Source organism: Perca fluviatilis, chromosome 8 (assembly GCF_010015445.1).
Source record: "Perca fluviatilis chromosome 8, GENO_Pfluv_1.0, whole genome shotgun sequence".
NCBI classification, from domain to species: Eukaryota; Metazoa; Chordata; class Actinopteri; order Perciformes; family Percidae; genus Perca; species Perca fluviatilis.
In genome coordinates, this window is record NC_053119.1 from 38,696,351 (window position 1) to 38,714,473 (window position 18,123).

The window sequence follows — 18,123 nt, forward strand, 5'->3', positions numbered from 1 at the left end:
AGAGCCAGGCCAGCTTCCTGTTTAGGGAGCGTGCCTATGTTCCCACATTTCTAAGATTATTTTTACAAAATTAGGCCCTATGTTTGCCTAACCCCTAACCTACCCTAACCCTTGAAGGGAAACCTAATTTTGATAATGTCCTAGAAATGTGGGAACATAGGGCTGTGGGAACATAGGGCCTAATTTTAAGAAAATTCTTAGAAATGTGGGACCATTGGGCTGTGGGAACATATGGCTGAACCCCTGTTTATGCTTAGCTTAGCTAACTGGCTGATGGATATAGCCTTACATTTAATAGACAGATATAAATGCATGTATTTCCCAAAATAGGATACTTTAACAGGATCAGCTGTGCAACAACTTTGCATAAATACAAAAAAAGAACCTTAATGTATGATTTAGTTGAGGAAATATTTGACCAAAGAATAAGCACTCTATTCCAACTTTCGACACTCTACTCACACAATTCATTTAGTATTTAAAAGTGATAAACATGGCAGCTGATGAAAAGGCAGAACCCCACAGCGACAGACACATTACACAGAGAGGACTGTCCCAGTTGCAGGCAGTGATTCAGCAGCAACTCATACATGGAGAATCGGTGGGTCTTGGAATGCGTAACGAGAAGCAGATGGTTTTAGAACAACCCTCTTCATGATCTGAGCCGTGCTCCTCAAAAGTCCGCTCGCTCCATCTGCCTACTGCTCCTCCTGAAGGAAGTCACAGTGAGTGAACACTGATGGCTGAGGCTCAATATTTACACACAGGCCTAAAGGAGCACAGTGTGTTCTGGCCCTCCTGACGCTGTTGCACCATAGTTTCTGGTTGGCTAAAAATAACACTGACAGCGCCGTATTTTTCAGGCTAATCACATGAACGTCACTAACAATACTCCGTGCTCTATCATTATAATGATGGATTTGCACTGGCCCTGTATCTGTGTCCTAATTAGAAAACATAACACAGTTATTCAAGCCAGATAACATGTGAAGAACAGTGCCGAACATTAAAGTTTAATACTATTCCTCAGGATGATTTTAACATGGAGTCATAGGTTGGCAGCCGGCTCGTTTTGGCATACTGAAAACCCCATAATGCATTCAACCTTGAGGCTCCTCGGCCTTCTGTGCCTCAGTGGATAAAGTCTAAACAATAGAGTCCCCCTCTATAGATTCATCCCTCGGGCCATGGAAAGGGGAGCAGAAAAAACCAACCGCTGCACCAGTGTGAGAGGAGGAGCGTGTGCAACCTTGAAATCCTTCCCTGTCTGTTGCAGCTCCTAATTAGGAGTCGGGGGAGGACCTGTGGGTGTGTTTATATATACCAGGAGTCTATTTCTTTTCACCCAGGATGGAGAAGAAGAGTGAATTATTTTTACATCAGCAATTAATCTCCACCAAATGTCCATAATTAAGTGGACGTATCAGGTCTACCCAGCAGCATACACTGTAAAAACAAGTTTATTTATAATTTATAGATAGCAAGGTGTAGACTTTATTAAATTAAAAAGGACAGAGAGCAAAAAAAGAGCAAGAAAAACCATTATAATATTATTATATTATATATATAAACCATTTTTAATCTATGAATGTGGCCTTGTGTATTTAGGTTCTAATTGATGTGGATTTTAATTAGAGGATGAAGATGACCTAAAGTATTATTTAATGACTGTGACAGAATACCCTTAATCAATTGTTAATCACTGTACAGTCGGAAAGTAATTCATGGATAATGAGACAGAGAGAACATAAAATAGAGGATTTAAATTGTACCATAATAGATGTAGATTAAAAATTGCATGTGGTTGTACTAACCCATTGGTATTTTTATAAAAATACAAGATGTAAAATGTGCCACCTGTACTGCTCAATTCGAGACAGCACAACCTTAAATCTGGATTACCCAAAATTCTTCTTGCAGAGCTCTAATCAGGGTACACACACACACACACACACACACACGCTCCTGTGTTCTGTCCAGATGGTCGGCCCAGCCAACCACATCTGGGATTTCAGTACCATGGAGAGAGACATGCAGGACTGCTGCTGAGAAGCCACATAGCTGTCAGCGCCATGAAGAGAACTCTGTGTGTGTGGAAGTGAATGTCTGAGAGCAGACAGATTGTTTCTTACTGCAGCATGGCATACACTTTGTCATCCACTTATTTGATGATCAGCTGTAAAGCATGCCATGCCAATGCCACAAGTGTTGAAGACCAAGCCAAATAATCCATAAAAAAAAAGACCAATAGGAAAAATGACGACAGCTCAGAATGAATCTCCTAAAAAAATCTCAGAAGAGTGCAATAAATAGAAGAGACTTAAGTCCGAAGCGACATGCGCTGTGTCAACATCCAGTCACAACAAGACAAGACATCAGCCTGAGCTGAGTGGACAACACACAAACACACAAGATTTAATCCTGACTCACTCGCTTCTTTTTGACGAATACATGTTGGGCTGCAGTACACAAGTCTGACGAGGCAAACGGAGCAGCAGAACGGTCAGAAACAGTTCCACTTCACAAATTGCTGCCTGTCTATGGTCTGTCAGTACTGTCACTTACAAATGAAATTAATGATGTTTCTTTAGTTTGGTTAGTGAATAACCTTTACATCCTTTTGCAACCCTAGTTATATCCATGCATCTAAACAGTAATTAACTTGCATGATTACTCTGTTATAAAAATATGCACACTCACTGTAATGTTCACTAACTCACTTGTATTGTTGGTAATCCAGAAATCCAAGTTTACTGCTGAAGTTGCTCGGACTAAGAACAGCTACGGTATGTGTCTTAAAGGGATAGTCCAGTCATTTAGTATCACAAAGTTAGGGCAATCACAAGAGACAGATTTAAAAAAGAAAGGTCAAAATCACATTACATTACATTTTCTAGTGTAATGGATCAAAACAATGGATCCTACTTTTCCTATAATGCAACCCAATAGCGTCTTTCATTAGACCTTCACTCCCTCTTAACCCCCCACTTCTTTCAAACTCCACACATCTCCTGTTGGTAATGCAGGCTTTCTGTTAAAATTCTTAAATATCAAGCCCAAGCTGAGGTAACCCTGATGACATCACAACGACATCACCAGGGTCATTTTTCAAACGTTAGAAAGCTCCCTCCAGGGCAACAGAAAATATAATGTGCCTGTTTTTGCAGGCTGATTACTACTTTTTTTGACACGTGATTTGAACTTCATGTGAGTAAGAGTAATCAGAGTAAGGCTAAGGGAAGTTTAATACATACAACTCCTTTTCAGTTTAGTATATTTAGTATCCTATAACCCATGATGAGCCACTAATGCAGGTTTATGGGAAACGTTGCCCTGGCATATTTCGTCCTTTCACAAGGACACAGAAACGTCCCCATGTGCTTCTCAGCCACAGGGAAAAGTGCCAAGTCAAGAGATCTGTCATCTATAAAAACACACAAGCACATTTTCACAAGCGAGGGGAAGCTGGGTAATCACAGCCCAGCAAGAATGGAGGTCAGTCACCCTAACAAAATTAACAAATAAACCACATGATTAGAAGTAATTGCATTATTTAAAAAAAATCAGCAACATATGTTTAAACTCAGAACTGTGTATGCATACAAAATGTATATTCCTTCGTGAAGAAGAAATTACATAATGATCACAAGATAATGCATACGATCCCTAAAAATAAAGTTCAAATAAGGAAGCTGCAGTACCGGCATTGCTTTGTGTGTGTGTGTGTGTGTGTGTGTGTATGTGTGTTTGTGCTTTAAGCCACCAGGAGCCCTGGATGTTTATAGTTTTTATTATAAGTGCCCAGGCTATTCAATCCTTTAATTTCCCCAGTTGGTAGGAAGCTCTTCTCTTAAAGAATTACTGTAACATAAAGATTTAGCTGGAGCTGACGTGATATGAATGTTTTATAGATGGTAAAGAGGGTACATGTGAATTGCCTTGCGTTTTCTTTGTCCTTTTTATTTAGAGCAGCGAAGCCTATTATTCCTCTGATAACAATATGCTATTATGCTGACACTCGAGAAAAAAAAAAATCTATAATGCAGGATAATAGCAGAAAAACGCCTTAATGTGATTTATAGAGGAAAATCCCTGCCAGTTACAAGAAATCCACAATAGCGTCACATCTGGCGCATTCTCACCAACACAATGTGTACAGTACATGCTGTGTGAAGCTGGAAGGTCTGCCAGGGGACAGGCTGTGTTTCTAGATAAAAAAGACGTGGCTTGTTAAAGTGATTCAATTTGGCTCAAGTCTGCTCCTTAAAAGAAAGATGCCTGGATTATTTCCCAGAATGCCTATCACTTATGTGTGCTCAGTCTGTGTCTGGCTGAATGGACGTTGAATCGGTAGACAGAGAGGCAGCTGGGGCGGAAGATTTGTTGGATCCCAACTGAATCTCTATTTCCTATCCTTTCTCCTCAAATCCATCCTTACATTCTCCTCTCCTCCTAACTCCATCCATATCATCTACGATCATGCCTTCGGCACGCTTACCCAGAACAAAAATAAACCGTGGACCATTACTACTACTTGCTGCCTTGATGACAAGTATTATATCTTCTACTTCTACTTTTTGGGATCTGAAGTTATTTACACACAGTATAAAGAGGCGTACAGGATGTTATGCTTTGCCTTTACTGTATATAGAAGGACAAACTGCACAAACTGTACCAGCTGCAACTGTGTCATATGTAGCTTTCCCTCTGCTTGGTAATGTGCCCTGCAGGAGATCATGAACAAGTCAACCACAAAAACACATGGCCTACCATTTAGGCCATTCCAGCAACAAATACATATTAAAAAATACACATGGCTCCGGGCACACTCGTCCATGCACTTCACTGGTATTCATCCCTGACTCCTGCCATTCGTTTGGAGAGAGAACACGAGCCATCGGCGGGTTGGAATGGAAAATAAAAAAAGCACTGAGTGAGAAGGAGGAGATGAGGCTTTAATGCTGAGTGCCCTGTCTGAGTGTTCCGACACAGACAGACAGACAGACAGACAGACAGACAGACAGACAGACAGACAGACGGAAGGAAGGAAGGAAGGAAGGAAGGAAGGAAGGAAGAGGAAAACACCCAAAGGTGTTGAATTTAAAATGAAACTAGTGCATTGCCCATTCAAAACATGGCTGTTGCTTGGCCTGTGGTATCGCTGCTTACAGCTTTCTCGAGAACCGCTCACCCAAACAACTTCACACTTGACACTGTGCTTCCTTAGCTCCTAAACAATAAACCTGCCATTACATAGTTGCGTCACGCACTTAAGTTGCAGCTACTCACACTTAGCGGAGGTATTCATTGCTAAAGAGGCGTATTAGTCGATTGCTTTGACAAACCACCGAGGTTATGAAGGTATTTAAAGATTATAAAGGTATTTTGGCGGCGGTAACGTTTGTCCTTTGAGAAATTAGGAGCAGAACCAAAGAAATAGGAAAGCATTCGAGAATAAAGGAAGTTAGTTAAATAAGCTGTTTGTACTGTTATGTTAAATCTATCTAAGAGATCATGATCACTGAATTATTCTAGTTAGCCTTGTTTTCGTTCTGTTGATATAGTGTCAATGAGTGTGTATCACTGTTTATCAGGTTGTACCCTGAGGGAGAGGATATGTCTGGGACACAGCTTACAACATATTGCAGCGGCACATTTGTTCACTCACATAGTTGCACACAAACCATATGCAACTTTATCTTTGTTATTTGCTGCAGCATACCTGCCGTGAGTTAGCGTGTTAGGCCGTAACAGTGAGGACACACTGATAAACACGAGACTGAGAGTGTAAATTACACTGTCATACGGAAGTAAGTATCATTCAACATACTTTTGTGTGAATAAACAGCAGTTCACTTTTGCTGGCGGATACTGAATATATCAACATTACGACTGAACTCTTCTTCTTTGCCAAGTTTGCCATACTAACTTATAACATATTTTTATTTATCCTTTTCCAGAATTCTTTAAGTGGATTCTCCCTCCATCATAATCCTCCTACAATAAAAGACAAAAGACCATTTCCATTATGAGCCTCAACTAAGTACTGGGCCTCCTCAGTGAGTCAACTGTTCAGGGACTTGCCGGGGGTGAAGACGAATTAGAGCGCTAATGTAGGGAGTGCGGACATCGACCTATTCTCCTAGTCTCCTCTTACACAGCTCCCTCCCTACAGTCATCTCTTTGCTTGACTAAGTGGGAGAAGTATTTCATGGGACAAGTAATCTAAGGTTCGAGAAAAAAATCATGACGAGGTAAAGTGAGCTTGGACGAGTGTGCTGAGAGTAACGGTGATGGCGTTGAGAAATAAAAAAGATGGAGGTGTTTGAAAGCTCACAGGCGGATTGGTATTCGGGGTTAGTGCCAGCAGACACACCCAGAGAGGCAGCCAGAGGCACGCAAGGGATAGAGACACAACGGCAGGAGACGGATTCAACTGATAACATTGTCTCCTATCTCTGTAGAGGGTCTCTGCTGATAGAGAGGGCTCGGCCAAGCCAGACAAACACTGACTACAATGGAAAGGCTGGTCTGCACACAGTGACCCTCTTGGTATTGACACATGGGGCCTCTGGGTGACTCAGTGCTTTTGTGCAGCCACAAGAGAGCCTTCATGCCAAGCCCGCAGACCTGTGGGAATCCTTGTACAGGCTACTAATAAGGTGATGCTAGCTGTAGCATTTCATCAGACACATGGAAGTATTTACTAGGTTCTCTTGTCTACATTCAAACGTTTCTGTTCCTTCTCATTCTAATTTTTTTCAGCTAGAATTCAACCTCTGGATTTGAAGTAAGTACTAAAGGTTTTGAGAAAGGGCTACTTTCACATCTTCTGCTTGATAACCGATTGATTGTTTAAGTCATTTATCAAGCAAAGAGACTACCATGCTTATGCAACGAAAATGGAGGCAGGCATCCTCAGAGAATCCTCATTATGTTTTTTTAAGCATTTTCCAAACCTTCCAAAAGCAGGCCCACAACAACTACACACATAAATACATATATAATATGATGTGCTATTTATTATATATATATATATATATATATATATATATATATATATATATATATATACCCTTTCAGTTTTAATGACCGCACTGGACATCATCAGCTCTCTTGTGATGGAGGCTAGGGTTAATTAAATGGGTTAACTAGGGGATGATTTAATACCTGCCTGATCCTTTACATCCCCTAACAGCATAGAAGTGACAAAGACAAATCCGCTGACCCTGATTCTGTCGCACACCCATAACAGTATAAGTGCATGTCTGGGTGTGCACGTGCTCACGCATGCCAGTGAGGATCATGCTCGTCCTTGCTCTACATCGTCGCTGGACATAATGGCCTCTGGTCATCTAGATGGGAGGCTTCTCTTTCCCCGGCATGCAGAGATGGTACGCATGATAGAAGACAGGAGCTGAAACTAAATCGCTCTAGACACAAAAAAGGCAGAATAGCTGAAATCAGTGATGCTTTAAATTACTGATTTGTAAAATCAAGAAACCATGTGGACAATAGCTATAAATATAAGCAGCGGATGTCACAGCCATAGTTCTTAAATTCACACACGGAAGATCTTTGTGTTGCAAAAACAAAAGTTTTCCTTGTGAGAGAACAGGCTGCTTTTTTGCTACGCTTTCAGAGTTTGCAGCGCACACAGCTAAAGTAGACGACTAATCAATACAGCAGCCTGCAGGCATGGGAGTCCTGTTCCCTCTTACCAACTACTGTATTTCACTGCAGTAAAAAGGAGCTTTCCTAAAAACATAATCTATGCAGGGCTGGGCGAGGCCTGAAGTGTCTCTGCAGAGAGAACAGCTTCTTTAAGTCCTGTTCTGTCTTCATGTGAGAATCGTGAGATTTTAGAAAAAAGGAACAAAATAAAAATAATAAGAGTCTAAAAGAATGAAATAACTGAGCAAAATCATGTGGTTCCTTTTGAGTTCCGTTGACTAAATCATTCTCTATGCAGCGACCAGCCCCCACTTTCTCTCTTCCTCCCCTCTCCTCCATCAAGTCAGTGCAACCATAAAAAACTGAAACAACAGAGACCCGACTGATGGGCTGGAGTCACTCACCACCACCACCACTCTATCCTGCCGCCCCTCCCTTTCTGGTCTCAATCACAACATCCGCAGCCAAACCCCCCCCCCCCACCCCTCCTGCTACGCATACAGACACAAGAGAGAGAAAAACAAAGGGAAGAGCCATACACACATGCAGGAAAAGTGTTCCTGATGTGTGACTCAACTACAAAGACAAATGACCTTCCCTTTAGGTCCTGACAAAACACACCCCCACCCATATAAAACACAGCCAAACACAAGGGCAGACAAGTCCTTATCTATGTGCTCAACAGCATCCCTGAGCCTGTTGCTAAAGGTCACAGGTCAACCCCACCTAGCATACACAAAGAGCATAGTTTCTTTTCTCCAAACAACAATATCATTTAAACTGAAGGAACAATGTAGTAAGTGTTTAATGGCTACGCTTCAGATAACCACCATGACTTTAAAAGACATTCTTGAGTGGGCTATACATTTCTTAAATTACTTGAAGAGATTTTTCCTGTTTAAAACACAGCTCTGTGTCATGGCAGGGTGGGCAGTGTGTGATCAGATGAATGGTTTTTGGATTCCCTCCATGGCCACAGCACATGGAGCTCGTAGCTGAGCAGAGCAGCAGAGGTCTGCCATGATCCGCCCGATGACACTAAACGCGTCACGACAGATATCTGCGAGCACTGTGAACTGGCGCCACGGAGAGAAGCCAAACTCTGTTCATCTAAACACACTGCCCACACAAAGATGACACAGAGCTGGATTAAAAGTATCCCTTTACGTGTTGTTAAATCAAATTTGGCTTTATTTCCATGGCTGACTGCCACCCAGCAGACCCTTGTGCCAGACACAGTTTCATCTCTAAAAAAAAACTGTGTAAGGGACTGAGTCAACAGCTGTTCCGCATGATCCACTTTGAGGCCATCACACAGAATCTGTCAGATGTGTTTTATCAACATGCACCGATTTCCACAATGCATGCTACAGTGTACCCAATAGTGTGCAGCTTAGCTCAGACATGATACACTCTCACCACACAGAGCAGAAATCGATGCATAATTCCCACTTCACTCCAGGGAGGGACCATTGGGGAGGATGGGGAGCCCCACAGGAGACGAGGAGGGGGATGGTGGGCTCATGGTGTAGAGCACAAAACTCAAAGAAGGGAGCAACACCATCTCATGAGATATTGATTCAGCCCCCCCCCCTCCATGTTTACTGCCCTTTCTCGAGACCAAGCTAATGTAAAAGAGGAGCAAGAGCAGAGGGGAGGGGAGAGAAATCTGTAATGTATCCTTTCTCCTCATGCAGGAAAGCTTGATCTACAACCACAGCTGCTCTTTTTCCCAATTGTTTTCCTTTAATGGAGGCCCCATCAAACTCGCCAGGGTGTGCTAAGCTTCTTTTTTTTTAAAGTTCATAAATGTTAAGAAGTCAGCAGTAATGTAACTGCAGTTGTTAACAGTTGGTGGGGGAAATATGTAAATCCTAATTTCTTTCTTCTTTTTTGAAAGATTATTTTTTGGGCATTTTAGGCCTTTATTTTGACAGGACAGCTGAAGACATGAAAGGGGAGAGAGAGAGAGGGAGAACAACATGCAGCAAAGGGCCGCAGGTCGGAGTCAAACCCGTGGTCGCTGTGTCAAGGAGTAAACCTCTAAATATGGGCTCACGCTCTACCAACTGAGCAACCCGGGTGCCTGTAAATCCTCATTTCTAATATATTTTGGTTGCGTGTTGTTCTTTGCTGTATGAGACACAGAAGGTTTGAAAACCAGTGTGACTTTGACAGGTCCTTCACTGGGCTTCATCATTTATTTTGAAGGTGGTCAAGTCAGGCAACAGCTTCACACCCTCATCACTGGTGCCTGATGACCGAGCAAGTCGCATGATATTAACTTGATTTATGCAGATAATGCGGAGAAAATCCCAGAGGGAATGGGCTGACAGCAAATCAATCATCTACAGAACAGTCAACGTGTGTTGTTGCTATTTGTGAATTTGACAGCTGACCCTTGAGAATAATGCACGTTTATAACATACTTTGCAACATGATAACTTCCCTGTGCACCAGGACCAGAACGGGCTTTCCAAAAGCAAAGAACAATTGTATCTGGTTCAATCTCGAGATGAGTCCTGACAAGATGGAATTTCGTGTGATCGCGAGAATCCAGCTGCCGTGCAAGGTAAGATGCTTAATGCATATCCCGGTAATCAGTTTTCAGATTCTGGATGTTTGCCAAGTAAATGTCAGGGTGCAATGCATGGTTGTTAGATGCTGGATGTGATAGCATTCAAGCAGGAGTACCTGAAGCACTATGGGTGATAGTGTTTTTGTGGCAGTGATAGTACTACTACTACTTCAGGCATTGGTATGAGTGCTAATATCACCAGTGAGTATTGTATCTTAGAGTTTTATAGGCAACATACTTCTTAAAAAATCCTAAAATGTACACTGTGTTTGCGTATAACCGTGCTAGCTATCAAAAGGTCTTGTGACCGGTATGATTTGAATAATTTTCCTTTTTTTCCATTGTTGTGTATGTGGAAATCAATCACAGTGTTTTGCGATTTTTCGTGACAAACATTAGTCAAATCGCTAAGAAAAGTCACAGCACACCATGTTTACTGCAATGGCTATCTACGTCAATTTTCAAGTTCAATGTCAGCAAATACTGTGAGTCATGAATGTTGAGTGTGTGCAGACTCTACCCAGAATAGCGTCGATGAGACGGATGAATACACAGCTGCAAGAAACACAGTCTTGAAGATTTCATGCTGACCTGATGAATCATGACTGAAGTTGCTGTGTGAAGATTTATTTTGACATCTTTCTTGGCCTAAAGACTTGAGAACATAACTGACCTGCGAACTGCCTGCCTCTTCTCAACTCATCACAAATGTCAATTCTTCTGCAGACTTAATTTATAAGAGATTAAAAGAGGAGTTAGCTGAAACGACTTAACCCCTAACCCTAACCCTGATCCAGGCCTATGAGTTAAAATGTTTAAAAGGAAAAGATTATTTTCTTTGTATGGGAGACTAAAAAGACTAATCAGAGAGACTGAAAGAGATTAGAGACTTAGACTAACTAATGACCCGTTCTCACTCCGAACTCGTAAAATATGGACGTTTGGACAGTGGCTGTCAGCGTCTGAAGCGACGAAAAAACGCGCCCTTCAGCGTGTTTGTACAACGTACCGGGGAGAGCAGCAGCTACACGGAAGCTGAAGATGACGTAACACTAACAGCGAGTAGTATGTAAGGCCGAAATTCCGCGTAGGGAGGTCGGTTGGGGGGGTGGATGGGTCAAACGCAGGACTTTCACCCAGGAGCCCGGGGATCGTGTCCCGCGTGTCACGTTTCCTAAAGTCGCTTTCTTCTTTACCTAAACCCAACCGTCCCGTTCTTCCCGCGTGTCACGGAAACGTAAGCCCACCCACGACCTTTACCTTAACATAACTGCGTCAAAAGGGACGCCAATAGTCCCGACCAAGCGCATTTAGATAAAGCGCGTTATATGACGCTAAAGAAGACTTTTAGCGTCAATAACAACGCCAAAGGCACCTGACCAAGCGTCAGTATTTTACGAGATGGGAGTGAGAATGTGTTGTAACTAATAAGTGAGTACAGGGCATTCAATTACTTTATGACTACAAGACTGCTCTTCAAGTGCTCTCAATCTACCTTGTTTACAGTGTGATTAAAACATCACTGTACGACGCCATACGAACACACTGCTCTGCCCACTCTGCAGTGGCGGCATCCTCCTCCTTCCGCCTCTTACTGTGTCCTATCTGAGGTTGATCTGCCCAGAGACAGCTCTAACAAGCCGGAACCACGGGGTAATGGTGTCTCCGTCACTGCTTAGGCAGCAATCCAGAGACATACAGTGCATACACACACACACACACACACACACACACAGATACAAGGAATGAGAGAGTGATGGGGCTGGCAGGCAGGGAAAGAGAGAGAGAGAAAGAGACGATGAGGAGGTTGAGTGAAAGAGCTGGGTGGAGGGAAAATATATAGGGGGGGGGGAGGACACTACAGAGCAAGGGAACACTTCTGCTTTTAGAACCAAAACACGCTCTTTGCATTCAGCAAAGATATGCATCCAGCTTCTCCTGAAGATCAACGGAAAACCACGACCAGGACCATGTCATGTCAAGGAAATATTAGTTTTTCCTCATTTGATATAAATTGAGGAGACAAGCAAATAGGCCATGAATAAAAAAAAAACTTAATAAAAAAAAATTAGAATTACAAAATAATTTGGCAGCTATTTACATTAAATAATTGATTAATAGTTTAAGTCATTTTTAAGCGAAAATGCCAAAAATGACAGTAAATTGGGAGAATTTGCAGAAATGAACCTCTTTGGATTTAGGATTAGTGGTCGAATAAAATAAGCTATTTGAAAATGTCAACTTAGGTTCTCGTAAACTGTGAGAGGAGAAAATAATTAAATAATTGGCAGATTAATCAATAATGAAAATAATCGTTAGTTGCAGCAAAGATTTCCACTGGAGGATGTCGGTCTGTTTCTCCCTGTCATCATGGCCTTTTGTTATGTCATTTTATTGTGACTGATATTAAATATAGCCAGATAAAAAAACTCAACCATGTGTGTGTGTGTGTGTGTGTGTGTGTGTGTGTGTGTGTGTGTGTGTGTGTGTGTAGTACAAGCAGTGTTCTAGTCAGTTGTTCTCCACCAGCTGGGACTTGGACTGAGGGCAGACAACCAGTACATGCAGAACACGTGTCACCACGGAACATTAATGAATGAATGAATGAAATGAATTTCATTGGTCGTAATCAAAGGGTAGGGTCAGAAGCTTCAGCTTATATAAGGCCCCCCCTTGTCACATTTTTAAAATAACAAACTCATTTTCAAGGTGATAAAATGAAGAAGACAAAAAAAACATATGCAAACACAGTATGAACACACTTGCAAATCTGGCCAGCTTGCACATGCACACCTGAACACACAATGGCATAAGCAAATCAAAAAAAAAATACATGCATCAGGCATGAAGTGATTGTTTTTACACATATGATGCAACAGTCTGTTGTCTGTTGTCCATATATAAATAACTCAATATCTGGTTAGACATACTCATTGAAAGTTTTTTTGTGAAAAATGAACACTGACTGGAGGAAACAGATGAAACAATCTATTCTCTAATGAAAGAGAAAAAGCACGGCCAGACAGATTTTTGGCCTTTTATAGGAATAACCAACAGTTCCAGGCACTCAGTCCCAGAAGCAATTTCCATCTGCAGTTTCCGTGCCCTTTTATAATGCACCTGCAGATGCGGGGGATATGATGTTATTGTACTGGCAGGTTTGCTCTCTGCCATTCAGTCTCATATTCATAATAGATAGGAGGCAGGAGGAGACAGACAGACAGACAGACAGACAGACAGGAAGCAGGAGGTGTTTCTTTCTGTGGAAGTAATATCACCTCGGGAAAATGTTCCCTCTGTCAGACGAGAGCAAGGACAGACAGACAGAAAGATAGACTGACTGACAGAAAGATAGACAGACAGACAGAAAGATAGACAGACTGACAAAAAGATAGACAGACAGACAGACAGAAAGATAGACAGACAGATAGACAGATAGACAGACAGACAGACAGACAGACAGACAGACAGACAGACAGACAGACAGATTGACTGACAGACAGACAGACAGACAGACAGACAGACATACAGACTGACAGACAGGAAGATAGACAGACTGACAGACATAACATTGGTGCAGATGTGACAGATAACATTAAAGAGCACTGCTGCTGTAATGGCAGCTGACATTTCCAGAGCTACGGAAATTAAAGTTTAACTACACAAATTATGCAAAAGTAAGTAGTGGGCTATTAACGAAGAGGCCAAAAGCATCATATTTGTATGTTAAGTGACTTCATTATCCTTTGATAAAAAAAAATAAAAAAAAGCTCCAGCCACTGGTACAGTAAAGCAGGCACATCCACCCATCTGGTCTGTTGTATCCTAAAGTTTAGAAGGAAGAGAAACGGCCGCTCTTCAAGCTCAGACTCTTTGCCTCTTGTCATTTTGTCTTCTGGCATCCAAATACTTTGTTTCTATCATACTTTAACCCTGATTCCCTCTCCTACACAGCCAAAATGTTTTTCTGCTTCTTTCTCTTCTCTGTCTCATCATATTCTCCATATCATCTGCCACATCACCCATCATCCAATAATAAAGTGGGAGATAACAGCTGGACAGTGCTCTGCTGCCGGCTAGATAAGGCTGTCTCTTTATCCTAAAATGCTGCTGTGAGCTGCACAAAGATCATTCTGATTCTGCGTGTGTGTCAAAACAAAATGTCCAACTAGTCAAGCAGTGGAATAAAAGGGCACAAGGAAGAAAGTGGGAGATGTAAATATATAACCATGTATGCATAATGCAACATGCCACTAACCAAGGCTTTTTTTCTTCTTCATTTGGCTATATATATATAATGAGCCAACTGTGCAAGAAACGCCCACAGATGGAGTCCAATGTTGCATCTCTAACAGTCTTAAAATGGGAATGAATTTTTCCCTATATTTTGTCATGCAAAGAGTTTGGCAACAATTTTATGTTTTTCATGCATAACTTCTCATATTTCAGCTGTTCATTTCCCCATGAGCCACATGTAAGGTAGAGTCAATACAAGTCTTAACTGTTTAAGAGCAGGATTGAACTAGCTAGTGCTGTTCAAATATAAATCAAGATTCTGTTACTGTATTGCCTATTTCTTGCCTCAAATGTTTTCAGGAACATATTCTAGCTTACTGTTTAGCTGTAACGTGAGAGATTGCTGCAGATGGTCGGCCGGGCGACCGTGCATGGTTTTTTGCCCAACTGTTTTCAACATGGCGGCCGGGTACCAAACTTTCTTATTTTACAGCTAAACACTACACTAAAATATGTTTTCTGATAATATTTGAGGCAATACAGTAACATAACCTTGATTCATATTTGGTCAGTGCCTTGTTTGACAGTTTGACCGCAGCTCACAAGCAGTGTTAGACACTGTTAGACACCCTTCGGCTCTGATTGGTTGTTTCTTTCCGGTGCGGTGGAAACTTCCAAATGCCATTAGGAGCACAAGGAGGAAGCAGAGGAACATTATTTTTTCAAAAAATGATCTGTCTCATCTATTACTTTCAGGATATAGGCTAGTGACAGTTTCAGCATATGACAAAAAAACTTATTTTTATAAAAATTACCAACTGCACCCTAAGGTACAGTACTTGAGTAGTACACTTAGTTACTTCCCACCAGTGTCTCACATCTCTCTTTCTTAATTTAAGTCATTTGGTTATTTAACACAGAGTTCAGACATTTGCAAACCCTTGCTTAGAAGAAAAAAATAGGCTTTTAACTTTCTCAACCTTTTTGTTGTGATTGATACTGTATAAATAATGATGAGAATGAAAGTTGACGAAGGTTGGCAGCAAAGACTGAATTTCCCTCACACATACACACACACACACACACACACACACACACACACACACACACACACACACACACACACACACACACACACACACACACACACACACACACACACACACACACACACACAAAATGCGTTCAGCGCCTTCTCTTGGCCCCTTGGCTCTAGCATCTCCATAAGCAACCTTGGGCTCTGAGCCCTGTCAGCATACTTTAATGCATGTATGCATTAATGACTGAATGTTAATACACAGCCATGTATTATTCAGTCTGGATCACACAGCACTTGTCTCCACTTTAAAGCGTTGGTACGTGGACTTTTAAAGTCTGTTACAGACAGATAATGCATCAACAGCACAGCATTTTGGTACAGGAGTAAAAATGTGTGTGTGTAATCTAAAATCCTCCATCTTCACAGTACGTCTCGATGTCCTTGTATCTTCGAGCCCCTGCACATACTGCAGTGGACAACTCTGAAGATCCAATTACTGAGGGATTTCTGAGAGAGAGAGAAAAACTATATCTTGGCGGAACACCAAAAGGCTCAGTCAGAGTCCCAAGTAGAGAGTTGCCTGAAAGTAGTGACTGTTGCTACGCACACACAGGGAAGGGATCTTAAAACAGTGAAACACAGTGGTGTGGGAGGTGGGGGGGTGTTTTTGTATTCTTGGAGAGTCCTGGCTTTGCAATACAATGTCTAATGCTGCTGCCAATAGATTCACTGCAGAGATACAGCATCAATTATTCACTTTTTCATGATAACAGATTCAGGGGATGAAACCTATAGCATTATGAGACTAGAGAGGCCTACCGTTAAACGTCCACAGATTGAAGGATTTTTTTTAAATGTAAGTGATATTAAAAATCATTCAGTATGTTTGGGGACCCTGGAGACCACATCACTGCTGGTTCCCATTCCCTACTCGTCCAGGCGTGCATATGAACGCAACAAACAAGACATCATCCCTCATGTTAGCGTTAGGTGGACACTATAGACTGTATATAAAACTAGGCGGACCCCCGCTGTGGCAGTGCAGCCGGTCACACACACACACACACACACACACACACACACACACACACACACACACACACACACACACACACACACACACACACACACACACACACCTGCCCGCAGTGCGCTCACAGACAGTGTCCAAAAAAAGCAACAGCGAGCTCCTTGTCTTACCTCCTGCAGTTGCTCCAACTCCTTCCTGAGAGTCTCCTGCTCGATCTCCAGGTCTGCATACTTCTGCTTCAGCGCCTGGTTCTCCTCCAGGACAACAAGACCGCACTCCGCGGCCCGGATCTTCTCCCGGTTCGCCTCGGCCAGTTCCTGGGTGAGCCGCTCCAACTCGGCCCGGTACTGATCCGCCGATTCCCCGCATACTCCATCAGCGGCCATCGCCCCTCTCTCTCTCTTTCTCTCTCTCTGTGTCTCTGTCTGTCCCCCTGTCGCTCTGCGGTTCCCCCCCTCCGTCTCTCCACCGCTCTGGACAGATCCACAGAGGCGGGCGGAGGCTGAGAGATGCTGAATATCCGCCCCCCCTTTCCTGAGAGAACCAGACAGGCAATGGAGACGCAATTAAAAAATATATATATACGAATGATTATGTTTTTCTCTGCATTATTATTAATAGCAGCTAACAGCAGATACATATCATTAGAAGGACCATACCAGCTGATAGATGGAGCCCTGTGTCTTAAAATCAGGTCAGTGGCTTCTGGGTGACACTCAGCAAAACAGAGAGCAGCATTTCTGCTTATTCATGGGTGAAAGGGCGCCACCTGTCCTCTGCTGGGAGACATACCATTTACAGCTTTTATAGGACCTGCATCAGTGCAAGATGTACTGTCCTGCACGCTCTAAGTATTTACACTTAACAATATATAGATATGCACTGGTTATAGCTAAATAATTTCTCAATGGAAGAGCGAGTAACAGGATTGTTTTCATTTTGCATGTCCAGTTTTATGCTGTTATTTATATTATATTATATATAATATAAATAATATAATATTATATGTATATATTACATATACACTACCGGTCAAAAGTTTGGGGTCACTTAGAAATTTCCATTCCACTCCATTACAGACAGAATACCAGCTGACATCAGCTGCATTGTTTTTTTAACCAGGGCAGCAGTTTTCAGATTACATTATGTGCTTACATAATTGCAAAAGGGTTCTCAACTGTTTAATGCAATATCTACATTGCCCATTATCAGCAACCAACCATTCATCCAATGTTCCAAAGGCACATTCTGTTTACTAATTTGATATAATTTTAAATGAAATGAAATTTGCAATTATGTATACATATATATATATATATATATATATATATATATATATATATATATATATATATATATATATATATATATATATATATATATATTTGATGTCAACTTTCCTTTTTTATACTTACAATTTAAATATATTATATTAAAGTTTACTTGGTGGGTTGAGCAGCATGCTCCTCCTCCGCAGCGCTGTGGAGGAAGGTCTGGCAATGCGAGACTAGTTGCTAGCTGGTGGTATTGTAGACAAAAGTGAATATAACCTGCTCCAGAGGGCTG

General features: G+C 41.8%; 1 protein-coding gene across 8 annotated transcripts in view; it reads right to left on the minus strand.

The window, feature by feature from the left end:
* The window catches only part of bicd1a (bicaudal D homolog 1a), a 37,441-nt gene extending 20,190 nt beyond the window's left edge, over positions 1 to 17,251 (minus strand). For 3 of the 8 annotated variants that reach the window (XM_039809459.1, XM_039809462.1, XM_039809463.1), the window contains exon 1: positions 16,728 to 17,229. In XM_039809459.1, coding sequence (XP_039665393.1) covers positions 16,728 to 16,943 — 216 coding nt within the window. In that variant the 5' untranslated portion in view covers positions 16,944 to 17,229. Of the gene's footprint in view, positions 1 to 16,727 lie in introns of all 8 variants that reach the window. The other 5 variants (XM_039809464.1, XM_039809460.1, XM_039809461.1 and 2 more) reach the window with 5 other exon arrangements.
* Between the last annotated feature and the right edge of the window lie 872 nt (positions 17,252 to 18,123).